Below are 13,568 nucleotides of genomic sequence, written 5' to 3' on the forward strand. Positions count from 1 at the left end.
GAGAACAATCTCCTTGGAAATGGCTGGTTGCTATCTTCTTATGTATAATTAGATTACTTGTCTTTTTGATAAATTATCCTAAGGTAGTAAAGTCTTCTTTTCTGTGTGGACCATGGAATTCTTTTTACATAATCTACAATGCAAATAAAAGCAATGTCCTGAATAATCGGGGGGAAATGGGCTGATAACCAAATGAAATAAAATGTACCCCAAGAGGAAAATGAATTAATAACCAAATGAAATAAAATATACTGTGAGATAGTAATGCAACTTTTTGCTTTCTCTTATCATACTGGATAAAGGAAAAATTCCAGTCCCAGGAATGAGTAAAAAGTCTTCCTTCAGCTTGTGGACATACCGTCACAAGGTAAGACTAACAGTAAATCTTGGGAATTAGGCTACTACATGTGTGCATTTTTTTTTAATCATATAAAAGTTAAATTACTTTGAAATAAGAGAAACTTAGATTTCTATTCCAGTTTAATCACTTAAAAATTGGTGACCTGGGAAAAAGAATTAGATGCTCTGAGCCTCAGTTTGTTCAACTATGAAATGAAGATTACAGTTCTTCTTACTATAAATATGAAATGTGATTCATTAAGGTGTGAGTGTGTGATTAGAATCCACTCTAGGCATTGTAAGCAGTGGAGTGATTCAAATCATCCTTATAAACAGATCATTTGAGCTGCTTTATGAGAATAAATTGATGGAATATTGAATTGGAAATGTTCAGAGTTAGAGATGTTGCATATGTGAAATTTAAAAATTAAGGGAAAGGCCCAACATTGGAAAGGTTCCACATTTTTGGTCAGAAAAAGGAGGCATATTCAGCCAGAGATCCCAAGAAAGAAGTCTCAGTGAAGGAAGACAATCCAGGGGGGTGATCTTTCATTCCTAATTTGAGCCACTCAGTTTGAAACCTGGCAGCTACCTTTAATCAGTCTCAAGTATTTCCTTTTTGTGACTTTATAAACTGTGGACCTTTTCATGGCATTCCCTTGTACTTTTTTCTTGTCTTTCCACTTTTTCTTTTAAAACTCAGTGGGAGCATTTCTTCCTCTGGGGAGACTTCTCTGATGTTTTTGTTTGGCATATTCCTACCTCTGAACTTTACATTTTTAACTGTTTTTGTAATGACACTTGTAACATTGGTGATTACTATGTATGCTATTGGTATTACTATGTATGCTATCACTGAAAGTAGGAAACCATGGCTTATTCAATTTGGGAATCCCCTCTATGAAACATCGGACAAAAACAGGTACTTCTATTGGTGGATATTAGGGAAGGCACATATTGCATGGAGCACTGGGTGTGGTGCATAAATAATGAATTCAGGAACACTGAAAAGAAATAAGATAAAATAAAATGAAAAACAAAATAAAATAAAAAAAACCAAAAAAACAAAAAACAAAACACAGGTACTCCTCCCACATTCTTTAATTGAATGAATCAATATAAAATTAGGCTTAAATGTATTTAAAAGTTTTCTCCCTTGTTTTGTAGACCAGCCTGCTTCTAACATGAGAAGTCATCTCCTATGCAGACTAGATGGAACCACCAAAAATTGTAACTTACTTTGCCCCCTTGGGCCTCACCCAGGATCCAAAGGAACAGAAGATCCTTTTTGTTATGTTCTTAGTCTTTTATATTTTCACAGTGGTGGGCAATTTGCTCATTGTGGTAACTTTAAGAGTCAGTAAGATCCTGGGCTCACCTATGTACTTCTTTCTTGCTAACTTACCTTTATGGATGTCATTTATTCCTCTTGTATTTCCCCCAAATTGATTTCAGAGGTTTTCATTGGGAAAAGTACCATATCCTTTCAATCTTGTATGACCCAGCTCTTTATAGATCACCTTTTTGGTGGCTCAGAGGTCTTTCTTCTGCTAGTGATGGCCTATGGCCACTATGTGGCCATCTGTAAGCCCTTGCATTATCTGGTGAGTGTGAGGCAATGGGTGTGTGTTGTGCTGCTGGTAGTGTCCAGGGTGGGAGGTTTTCTGCATTCAGTAATTCAGGTTAGCACTGTTTTTGGGCTCCCATTCTGTGGCCCCAATGTCATTGATCATTTTTTCTGTGACATGTACCCCTTACTGAAACTAGCCTGTACTGATACATATGTGGCCGGCCTGGTAGTGGTGGACAATGGTGGAGTGATCTGCAGTATTGCGTTTGTGCACTTGCTTATCTCCTATGGTGTCATCCTGTACTCTCTTAAGAACATTAATTCAGAAGGGAAGTGGAAAGCCCTCGAGACCTCTGTTTCCCACATCACTATGGTGGTCTTCTTCTTTGTTCCATGCATTTCCATTTATGCAGGACCTGCTAAGACCTTCCCTGTTGACAAATCATGGACTGTGTTTTATATAGTCATAACCCCATGTTAAACCCACTGATCTACACTCTGAGAAATTCTGAGATGACAAATGCCATGAAGAAGCTCTGTAAGAGAAATGTCATATCAAATAGCAAATAAATGCATCATCAAGATTATAGTTTATCATTAGAGCCAACCACCTCAAATGTTCAGATCCATTTTACTTTAAATGCCTTTATAGTCTGAGTGAATAATTTGTAATGAAGTGGTCAATGCAATGTTATAGTTTATTTATTTTTAATTTTTTCATTCTGGTAAAATTAATATACAGTGTTTTGCTATTGTCATATACACAGTAGCATGTTTTAACAATTCTATACATAGTGGTCATCATGAGTAAATGCTTACTCTTCATTAGTGCTGGATATTGATGAATTTTTATAGTTACCTTAATTTTAATTAATTGTTTCTTAAATTTCATAGGAGTGAAGTCATATGGTATTTGTCTTTCTCTGACTGACTTATTTTGCTTGGAATTATACTCATTAGTTCCAACCATGTTGCAAATGGCAAGATTTCCCTTTTTTTAAAATTTATTTTTTATATATTTCCAGCATAACAGTATTCATTATTTTTTCACCACACCCAGTGTTCCATGCAATCCGTGCCCTCTATAATACCACCACCTAGTACCCCGACCTCCCACCCCCCACCCCTTCAAAACCCTCAGATTGTTTTTCAGCGTCCATAATCTCTCATGGTTCACCTCCCCTTCCAATTCCCCCCCCCTTTTTTTTTTTGTTTTGTTTTTTTAATGTTGGAGTAACACACACACACACACTTGGAAGCTTTCATAATCTAGCTATTTTAAAGAAAGCTGGTACAAATGTCGGGGTGGATTTATCCTTTTAAATTAGTGTGTATTCTTTGGGTAAATGCCTACTAGTGCTATTGTTAGATTGTTGGCTAATTCTATTTATATGTTTTTGAGGGACCACCATACTGTTTCCCAAAAGGCTGTGGCAGTTTGCTTTCCCAGCAACAGTACACAAGTATTCCTATTTCTCTACATCCTTGCCAACGTGTGTTTCTTGTATTTTTGATTTTAGCTACTCCAACAGGTGTGAGGTGATATCTAATTTGTAGTTTTGACTTGCATTTCCCTGAAGGTAAGTGATGGTGAACATCTTTTCATGCTGGACATCTGTATTTTTTTTTAGAGAAATGTTCATTTATGTAGTTTGCCCATCTTAAAACAGGGCATTTGTGTTTTGAGGGGTGTTAGGTTTTATAAGTTCTTTATATATTTTGGAAACTAGCCCTTTAGACTCCTGTTTTATCTTTGTTCTATTTACGGCACTAGTTAGCATCCTGAATGTTTTGTAGACTATTTTCTTTATTCTATTTTGTTTGCATGATATATGGAATTCTTAGTGTATTTTAATTTTAAATAAAGGAATTATAATAGGTTGTAGTAAATATTAAAAATTGAACCCATACAAAGTGAGAAACATTGTAGAATAAACTTTTACCCATCCCTCACCAGCGTCTCTGTTCTAAGATTGCTCAGTTAGTAATCTTTGGTAATAAAATATATGTGTGTTTTTGTCTACATGTATAACTTTTGCATTTACGACTCAGTCTCCTGAAGATCTTTCCATACTAGTCTATATAGATGTAAATCATTCTCAACTTACTCAAAGTCCATAAACCTTCTTTCTGAAGATACAGCAAAATTCATGTTCCTAGTCCTTTCCATGTTTTCCCCAATTTTATTTTGTTATAGCCAATAAGTACAAAAAAGTTATTTTGAAATTGTTAAAGCATGAGTTTTTAGAAGTGGAATTCTTGGATCAAATGTATTTAAAGGTTGATGTTTGTAGTTATTGGTGATATTTCAAAAAGTCAAGAATGGTGCTTTTTTGAACAGTTATTGAGCTGTTGACACTAATTTTTCTTAAATATATTAATGTGATTATTTATATTGCAGGATTCTATTGCATGGGATTATTGTAGAATTTATGCTTTGATATTCATAAATTAAAATAACCTATGGGTTCTGGTTATGGGCAAAACTTCTTAGGTTTTGATATCAGTTTATAAATGGAGACTTATGAAACCACCCTTTAGCATTCCCTACCCCTAACCATTTCTCATCTCTCTGTTAGACTTACTGTATCCTTTTATACCTAAGGTAGCCCTTTGACCAGCTAATACACTGTCCAATTCACTTAAAAAATTTTGTTTCATTATCTATTGTTCCACTAGAATGTACATTCATTGCTAGATCCTTAGCAGTTATGTTAGACAGACATTGTAAATAATTGAATAAATGTTTTATGGAGAGAATTAGGAATCTGATTTTTTAAAATAATGCATTTTCTTAATCAGCTTAAGTAGCATTGGGTGATATTTTATTTGAAAATTTGTGACTAAAATTACACTAGCATTTATTTTTTATTTTGTTCCTCATAGACACTATGAGGTTGATACTATACTTGGACCCAGTTTATGGTTGTACAGATGGAGATTCATGGGGATTAAGTAGCTTTCACATGGCCGCCACCCTGAGAGAGTGTCAATGCCAAAATCAGTCCCCAGACTTAAACATGTGTTACTAATCACATCTGTACAGCAGCAACTTGGGTGGAATTCTTCCACAAAGGCATCTCAGGTTGGTGTTTCCTTGATGGTTTGTTTTTCTTTTCTCTTATGTGATTTTATTTATTTATTTATTAACATGTAATGTATTATTTGCTTCAGGGGTACAGGTCTGTGATTCATCAGTCTACACAATTCACAGCACTCACCATAGAACATTCCCACCCCAATGGCCGTAACCCAGCCACCCTAAATAAACCTTCAGTTTATTACCTGAGATTAAGAGTCTCTTATGGTTTGTCTCCCTCCTGATCCTATCTTGTTTCATTTTTTTTTTTCCCTACCCCCATGAACCCTTGCCCTGCCTCTCAAATTCCTCGTAGGAATTGCTTTGAATGTATAGATCACTTTAGCTAACACTGAAAACCTAGTAGCATGAACCATATAAATTCATGAATATTTTTCCTCCCTTTTATTTGTGTCTTCTAGAATATCTTTCAACAACACTGTGCAGTTTTTCAGCATAGAAGACTTTTGGGTCCTTGTTTAAGCTTATTCTTAAGTATTTTGTTCTTTTGATGCTCTAGTAATAGAAATTGTTTTTTTAATACTCTCTGGATTATTAAATGGTGGCAAAGAAATTTAATATGTTTTCATGTAAAAAAAAAAGCAAAACAAAACTTCTCAACAAATTTGGTATAGAAGGAATGTACTTCAATATAATAATGGCCATATATTACCAAGCCACAACTAACATCAAACTCAGCATGGAAAGGTTGAGAACTTTCCCACCATAGTCAGGAAAAAGATCAGCGTGTCCATGCTCACCACTCTATTTCACAATAGCACTGGAATAAAAATCCCTGTGAAAATTTTAACCTTTCTACATATAGATCATGGCATCAATGAAGTGAGAACACATTACTTAGAACGTTTACTTAATTTTGCTACCTAAAATAGTGTTTCTGTTGGTAGCTACTAGCTTTATATCTCAGCTTAAACATTACCTTTGAAGAAAGGCCTTCCCTGGTCACCTTTTTCTGCTTTTGCTGCTACCTTGTTTGCTGTATTATTAGCCATGGTGAAGATTATATTTAGTTTAGTAAATTGTCCCCATATTTGCTGTCTAACTCTATTATAAAAATATAAGGTCAATGCGGGAAGGAATTTTTGCATAATTTCCCCCACTATTCCTTTAATTACTGTGTCCCCATTCATAGCATGGTTTCTGGCAGTAGATTGGTGCTTTGAATTAAATAAATTAACAGTTTAATAGTTATTTTATATATAAACATATATCTAGAACATCTAACCACATTTTAAGGCAGGATAAATTTACTATTAAATGAAAGGAAAGAAAAACTTGCTATGACAAGTGGGGAAATACATGAAATTGTTTTTCCCTAATGCATCCTGAATAGGCTAAAATTTTATTCTTGACTGGCAGTAGTCTTACAATGGTTCTAAAGCTATTATTTTATGTTATATCTTTCTGATCCTAATTATGTAATTTGGCCTCCTAGTATCTTTACAGAGACATTTTTAAAAGTTTTTTTTTTTTTTTTTTTTTGTGTGTGTGTGTGGAAATTCCCAGTGAATTTAATTAAGGAAGGATCACTCTTGGACACTTTCCAATTCTAGGACTTAATGAGGAATGTGGCCAGAAGGGATAATATGTCCAGTGTTCCTTGATCCTAAAAACTGATACACATTTTTGAGGTGGTTTCTGTTAGGTTTAAAGCATTAGCTAATGAAAAACACAAGAATCTTTCTTAAAAATACCAGGTAAGCCAATTTGAGTTAAGCAAAAGACAGAATGAAGATGAATAAAGAATGGAATGATATTTTCTATTCAGAAATTAACAGGAAAGAAATTACTTGAGAAAAATCTCCCTCGGAAATGTCTGGTTGCTCTCATTTTATGTAAGGATAGGATTTCCTTTTCTTTTAGATAAATTATCCTAATGTGCTAAATTTTTGTTTTTCTCTGTGGAACCTGGAATTCTTAGGAAGTAATCTACAATATAAATAAAAACAACCTTCTGAATAACCAGGGGACTCCACAGAGAGAATGGACAGAAAATTGAATGAAATAAAATATGTCCTCAAATAACAATGCAGCTTTTTGTCCACTCTTGTCAAACTGGATGACAGAAAGACTAGGTTCCTGTGAATGAGTAAAAAGTGTTCCTTGGGTGTGGACTTGTCTTCCAAAGGTAAGATTCACAGTAAATAGCAGAAACCAGGCTTTGCTATTGTGTGAGTATCTTTATTATATAAAAGTTAGATCACTTTGAGATAAAACAAAATTGGGTTCCAATTCTAGTTTTGTCACTTCAAAATAGGTGAACTTAGGAAAAATAGATGTTCAGAGTCTCAGTTTGTTCAACCGTGGAATGGGGATTATATTCTCTATTACTGTAAATATGAAATGTGATTCATTAAATTGTGAGTGAGTGAGTAGAAGCCACTGTAGATATTGTGAGCAGTGGACTGATCATATCACTATCAGATTTAAAAAGGGCCTCTTGGGCTGTGTTAGGAGAAAAAAAATTGGTGGAGGCCAGAATGAAAGGGAAGAGACAATGCAGATGTCTACTGTGGTGGGCCAGAAGTGGGGAGGGAAGTGAAATAACCACTTTGTGATCTATTTCAAATGGGTCTAATAAGATTTGTTAAAGGTATCAATATGAGATATGAGAGTAAGAAAGGCATGAAAGGCACAGTGATATTTCTTGTCTGGGAAGTGATTTGGAAGGTGGGACCATTTAGTCAGATGGCAAACACCTACATTTGTGGCTGAAAATTAAAAATTTAGTTTTATAATTTCTGAATTAGTATCCAATTGGAGATGTTCAGAGTTGAAGATGCTGCATATATGAAGTTTAAAAATTAAAGGAGAGACCCAACATTGGAAAGGTTCCATGTTTACTGGTCAAGGAAAGAGGGCATATTCAACCAAGGTCCCTAAGAAAGAAATCTCAGTGAGGGAAGAGACAATCCAGGGCAGTGACTTTCTATTCCTAATTTGCTCCACTCAATTGAAGTGTATCAGTTACTTTAAAGGGATCTTGAGTATTTCACTTTTGTGACTTTATAAACTCTGCACCTTTGCATGGAATCCCTTGCCTTCTTGTCCTTCCACTTCTTTAAATCCCAGGAAGGAGTGCTTCCTCTGGGAAGCCTTCTTTATTTGCCATTTGATTAATATATTCCTACCACTGAACTTGCATTGTGTGACTCTCTTTATATTGGCACTTATTTCACTGAATACTGTTATGTAGAAAACCTTGAGTGTAGTGTAGAAAACTGAGTGTAGTGTAGAAAGTATAGAAAACCTTGACTTGTTCAACTTGGAAATCACAATGTCTGTGACACAAATAGGTACTCCTGCCACAATCTTTTACCCAATCTTTTAATTGAATGAATCAATAAAAGATTAACCTTATAATGCATTTAAAGGCTTTCTCTCCTGTTTTGTAGATCACCTGGCTCTAATAGGAGAAGTCACTCCCATCTGGACTAGATGGACCCAAGAAACAATGTAACTTACTTTGTCCTCTTGGGCCTCACCCAAGATCCAAAGGAACAGAAGGTCCTTCTTGTTATGTTCTTGCTCTTCTATATTTTGACTGTGGTGGGCAACGTGCTCATTGTGGTGACTATAGCAGTCAGTAAGTCCTTGGGCTCGCCTATGTACTTGTTTCTTGCTAACTTGTCTTTTATGGATGTCACTTATTCCTCTTGCATTTGCCCCAGGTTGATTTCAGATTTGTTGTTTGCAGAAAATACCATATCCTTCCAATCTTGTATGATTCAGCTATTTACAGAGCACTTTTTTGGTGGCTCAGAGGTGTTTCTTCTACTAGTGATGGCCTATGACCGTTATGTGGCCATCTGTAAGCCCTTGCATTATTTGGTAATCATGAGGCAGTGGGTGTGTGTTGTGCTGCTGGTAGTGTCCTGGTTGGGAGGTTTTCTGCATTCAGTAATTCAAGTTAGCACTATTTATGGACTCCCATTCTGTGGTCCCAATATCATTGACCATTTTTCCTGTGATATGTACCCCTTAATGAAATTGGTTTGTACTGACACATATATCATTGGCCTGTTAGTGGTGGCCAATGGAGGGATGATGTGCACTATTGTGTTTGTGTTCTTGCTCATTTCTTATGTTGTCATCTTGTACTCTCTAAAGAACTTTAGTTCAGAAGGGAGACGGAAAGCCCTCCAGACCTGTGGTTCCCACATCCTTGTGGTGATTTTATTCTTTGTTCCATGTATTTTCATGTATGTAAGACCTGTTAAAACCTTCCCCATTGACAAGTCATTGGGTGTGTTTTTTACAGTCATAACCCCCATGCTGAACCCACTGATCTACACTCTGAGAAATTCTGAGATGACAAATGCTATGAAGAATCTCTGGAATAGAAATATTATATCTTTTAGTTGATAAGTGTATTATCTACCACAAGGAAAATTCCTTTACATTGGACCCATTTTCTGAGAGTGCAGAAGTATTCCTAAAATGATTGTGAGTTCCATTTTTTTCCAAAGAATTTAAGTTAATTATAACTGAAGATGACCTAGATGATTGTGTTATAATAACAGTTTCCCTTCCTGCCAGAATGTAAGGTTCATAACACCTATAAGACTTCATTTAAAGGCTTTGTAATGCCTTTATAGCAAGGATTCAAAAATAGATAAAAATCAGTGGAGAAATTTTTATATGATTTTACTAAGCTTTAATAAGTCTGTATTTTCAAGTTTCTTCTGATAACTAGCATTATTTTCATTATATTCTTGTCATTTGAGGTAATTCTTTTTGGGGCACCAAGGTGGTTCAGTTGGTTAAATCATTTGCCTCTTGGTTTGGATTCAGGTTATGATCTCAGGGTCATGATCCATGGGTCAGGCTCCCTGCTCAATGTCGAGTCTGCTCGTCTCTCTCCCTCTGCTCCTTACCCTGCTTTCCCTCTGATTTTCTCAAATAAAGAATTAAAAAAACTTAAAATAATAAAGTAATTATATTTATTATATTATTTGTGATATTTAATGATTCAGGGAATGTTTTGCTCATTAAATTTCTCTTGCCTTAGATATAAAATAAAAAGTGTAACACTTCTGTTTTTATAAGGAAGATTGATGTGTAATAGATAAAAGTTAATAAAGAAGCAAACCTTAAACAGTGGGATAAAATACTCAAATAGTTTTGGTAGTTTATATGTCTCTAGAAATACATCCTTTTCTTCCAGATTACCTAGTTTTTTGGCATATAATTGTTCATAATATGATCTTATAATTGTTTGGATTTCTTTTGTGTTGTGTAATCTCTCCTCTTTCATTCATGATTTTATTTATTTGAGTTTTTTCTCTCTTCTTTTTGATAAATCTGGCCTAGGATTTATCAATCTTATCAATTCTTTCAGAGAACCATTTCCTAGTTTTGTTATCTGTTCTATTGTTCTTTTGGTTTCATTTCATTGATTCCTGCTCTAATCTTTCTATTTCTCTTTTCCTGCTGGGTTTAGGCTTTCTTTTCTGTTCTTTCTCCAGTTCCTTAGATGTAAGGTTAGGTTTCGCATTTGAGACTGTTCTTGTTTCTTTTTTTTTTTTTATTTTTATTTTTTATTTTTTATAAACATATATTTTTATCCCCAGGGGTACAGGTCTGTGAATTACCAGGTTTATACACTTCACAGCACTCACCAAAGCACATACCCTCCCCAATGTCCATAATCCCACCCCGTTCTCCCAACCCCCCTCCCCCCAGCAACCCTCAGTTTGTTTTGTGAGATTAAGACTGTTCTTGTTTCTTGAGAAAGGTATGTATTCTTACATACTTTCCTCTTAGGACTGTCTTTGCTGAATCCCAAGGTTTTGAGCAGTTGTGTTTTCATTTTCATTTGTTACCATGACTTTTCTTTTAATGTTTCTTTAATTTCCTGGTTTACCCATTCATTTTTTAGTAGGATGCTCTTTAGCTTTCATGTATTTGAGTTTTTTCCCAACTTTCTTCTTGTGATTGAGTTCTAGTTTCAAAGCACTGTGGTCTGAAAATATGCAGGGAATGTTCATGGTCTTGTGGTACTGGTTGAGACCTGATTTGTGATCCAGGATGTGATGTATTCTGGAGAATGCTCCATGTGCACTTGAGGAGTATGTGGATTTTTTTTTTTTTTTTTTTTTTTTGGTTGGAACATTCTGAATATATCTGTGAAGTCCATCTGGTCCAGTGTGTCATTCAAAATCTTGTTTCCTTGTAGATCTTCTCTTTAGATGATCTGTCCATTATAATGAGGGGGATGTTATTATTGTATTAGTATTAGTATTATTGTTATTATAATAATGTAATACTATTATTGTATTAGTATTAATGTTTTTCTTTACTTTTGTTATTAACTGACTTATATAATTGGCTCCTCCTTTGTTAGGGGCATAAATATTTACAGATGTTAGACCATCTTGTTGGATCGACCAAAGGGTCTATAATTATGATAGTGTTCTTCCTCATCTCTAATTACGTTCTTTGGTTTAAAATGTAATTTTTCTGATGTTAGGATTGTCACCTCAGCTTTCTTTTGATGTCCATTAGCATGGTAAATATTTTTCCATCCCCTCACCTTAAATCCAAAGGTGTCTTTGGGCCAAAAATGAGTCTCTTACAGACAGCATATCTGTGGGTCTTGCTTTTTTAATCCAACTGATATCATACCCTATGTCCTTTGATTGTGGCATTTAGCCCATTTACATTCAGAGTAACTGTTGAATGATAGGAATTTAGTGCCATTGTATTACCTGTAACATGACCATTTCTGTATATTGTCTCTGCCTTTCTGGTTACTATTGGGCTCTCCCTTTGCTCAGAGGGTCCCTTTTAATATTTCCTGTAGGGCTGGTTTGGTAATCACAAATTCTTTCAGTTTTTGTTTGTCCTGGAAGTTTTTATCACCTCTCTTTTGAATGACATCCTAGCTGGATAAAGTATTCTTGGTTGCATATTTTTCTTGTTTAGCACCCTGGATATATCATGCCCATCGTTTGTGGCCTGCGAGGATTCTGGAGATTTTTGCTGCCAATCTAATATTTCTACCCTTGTATATTACAGACCTCTTGTCCTGAGCTACTTGAAGGATTTTCTCCTTGTCTCTGAGATTTGCAAGTTTCACTATTATTTGTCAGGATGTTGATCTGTTTTTATAGATTTTAAGCAGGCTCCTCTATGCCTCCTGGACTTGGATGCCTGTTTCTGTCCCCAGGTTAGGGCAGTTCTCCACTATAATTTGCTGCAATGTACCTTCTGCCCCCCCTTATCTCGTTTTCTTAGATCCCAATTATTCTAATATTGTTTCTTTTGTGGTGTCCCTTTTCCTAGAATTTTCCTTTCATGATCTAGTAGTTATTTATGTCTCTTTTTTCTGAACTTCTTTATTCTCCATCATTTTATCTTCTGTATCGCTAATTCCTTATTCTGCCTCATTCATCCTAGCAATTAGAGTCTCCATTTTTTAATTACATCTCATTAATAGCCTTTTTTATTTCAACTTGGTTAGGTTTTAGTTCTTTAATTTCTCCAGAAGGGGATGCTCTAGTGTCTTCTATTTTTTTTTTTTTCCCAATCCCAGCTAGTATCTTTATAATTGGTATTTTGAATTCTAGTTTTGATATCTTACTTAGGTACATACTGATATGGACCCTGGCAGTCAGTTCTTCCTCTTATTCTTTTTTGAGGTGAGATTTCTGTCTTGTCATTCTCTCCAGAGAAGAATAGATAAATGAGAGAAAAAAGTATTCGAATGGAAACAACAACCCCAGAGAAATATGCATTAAACAATTCTGAAAAGACCCCAAATCGAACCAAAATAAAAAAAAAAAGAAAGAAAAAAGAGAATATAATCAGACAGATGAACAGAATAGAACAATATACTGAATCCTGTGTGTACTTTGGTCTGTTAGAAAACTCCCAAAATTATAAAGAAAGAAAAATGTGTATATATACCAATATATATACACACACACACACACACACACAAATAAGATTAAATGTGACAAAACAATAGAATATAACTGTAGAAAAGAAAATTAAAAGACAAGGGAAAAAAAAGGAAAAAAGGAAAGGATATAAACAGACAGGTAAATACAACAGAGCAATACACTATATCCTGAGTGCATTTCAGTTAATTTGTTAGAAGAAAGTACATATCAAAAGTGTAAAGAAAGAAGAACATATATACAAAAATAAAATTAAATACAATGAAGGGATAGACTATATGTATAAAAATGAAAATTAAAAAAGGTAAATGAGTTGATAAAATTAAAAAATGGTTGAAAAAGGAAAGAGAATACAATTAAAATATATATATATATAGTTGAAAGGGTGAAGAATTAGTGTGAAAAAGCCCTGAATTTTAGGTGCTGTTTTCCTCCTGCCTTGAAGTTTTGCCTTTCTCATTGATCAGTAAACTTGGTCTTGGCTGGATATTCTTGAGGATCTTCTGTGGGAGGGGTCTGTTGCTTTGATTGTCAAGTGTATTTGCCCCCAGAGGAATTGCACTGCCCTTGCCAGGGGGCCAGATAAGTAACCTGTTCCAGTTTGCTCTATGTGGCTTTTGTTCCTTGAAGCCTTTCCATGCTGCTTTGGAAGATG

General features: G+C 34.9%; 1 protein-coding gene and 1 pseudogene across 1 annotated transcript; both read left to right on the top strand.

Annotated features, from left to right (window-relative positions):
- Positions 1 to 1,551: 1,551 nt before the first annotated feature.
- On the top strand, positions 1,552 to 2,479 carry LOC132008458 (olfactory receptor 4A47-like; annotated as a pseudogene).
- A 5,965-nt stretch (positions 2,480 to 8,444) lies between these two features.
- On the top strand, positions 8,445 to 9,374 carry LOC132008415 (olfactory receptor 4A47-like). Its single transcript, XM_059386965.1, has one exon. The coding sequence runs from the start codon at positions 8,448 to 8,450 to the stop codon at positions 9,372 to 9,374; it is 927 nt and encodes a 308-aa protein (XP_059242948.1). The 5' UTR covers positions 8,445 to 8,447.
- Positions 9,375 to 13,568: the final 4,194 nt, after the last annotated feature.

The sequence above is a fragment of the Mustela nigripes genome, unplaced genomic scaffold (genome assembly GCF_022355385.1).
Source record: "Mustela nigripes isolate SB6536 unplaced genomic scaffold, MUSNIG.SB6536 HiC_scaffold_148, whole genome shotgun sequence".
NCBI lineage: Eukaryota > Metazoa > Chordata > Mammalia > Carnivora > Mustelidae > Mustela > Mustela nigripes.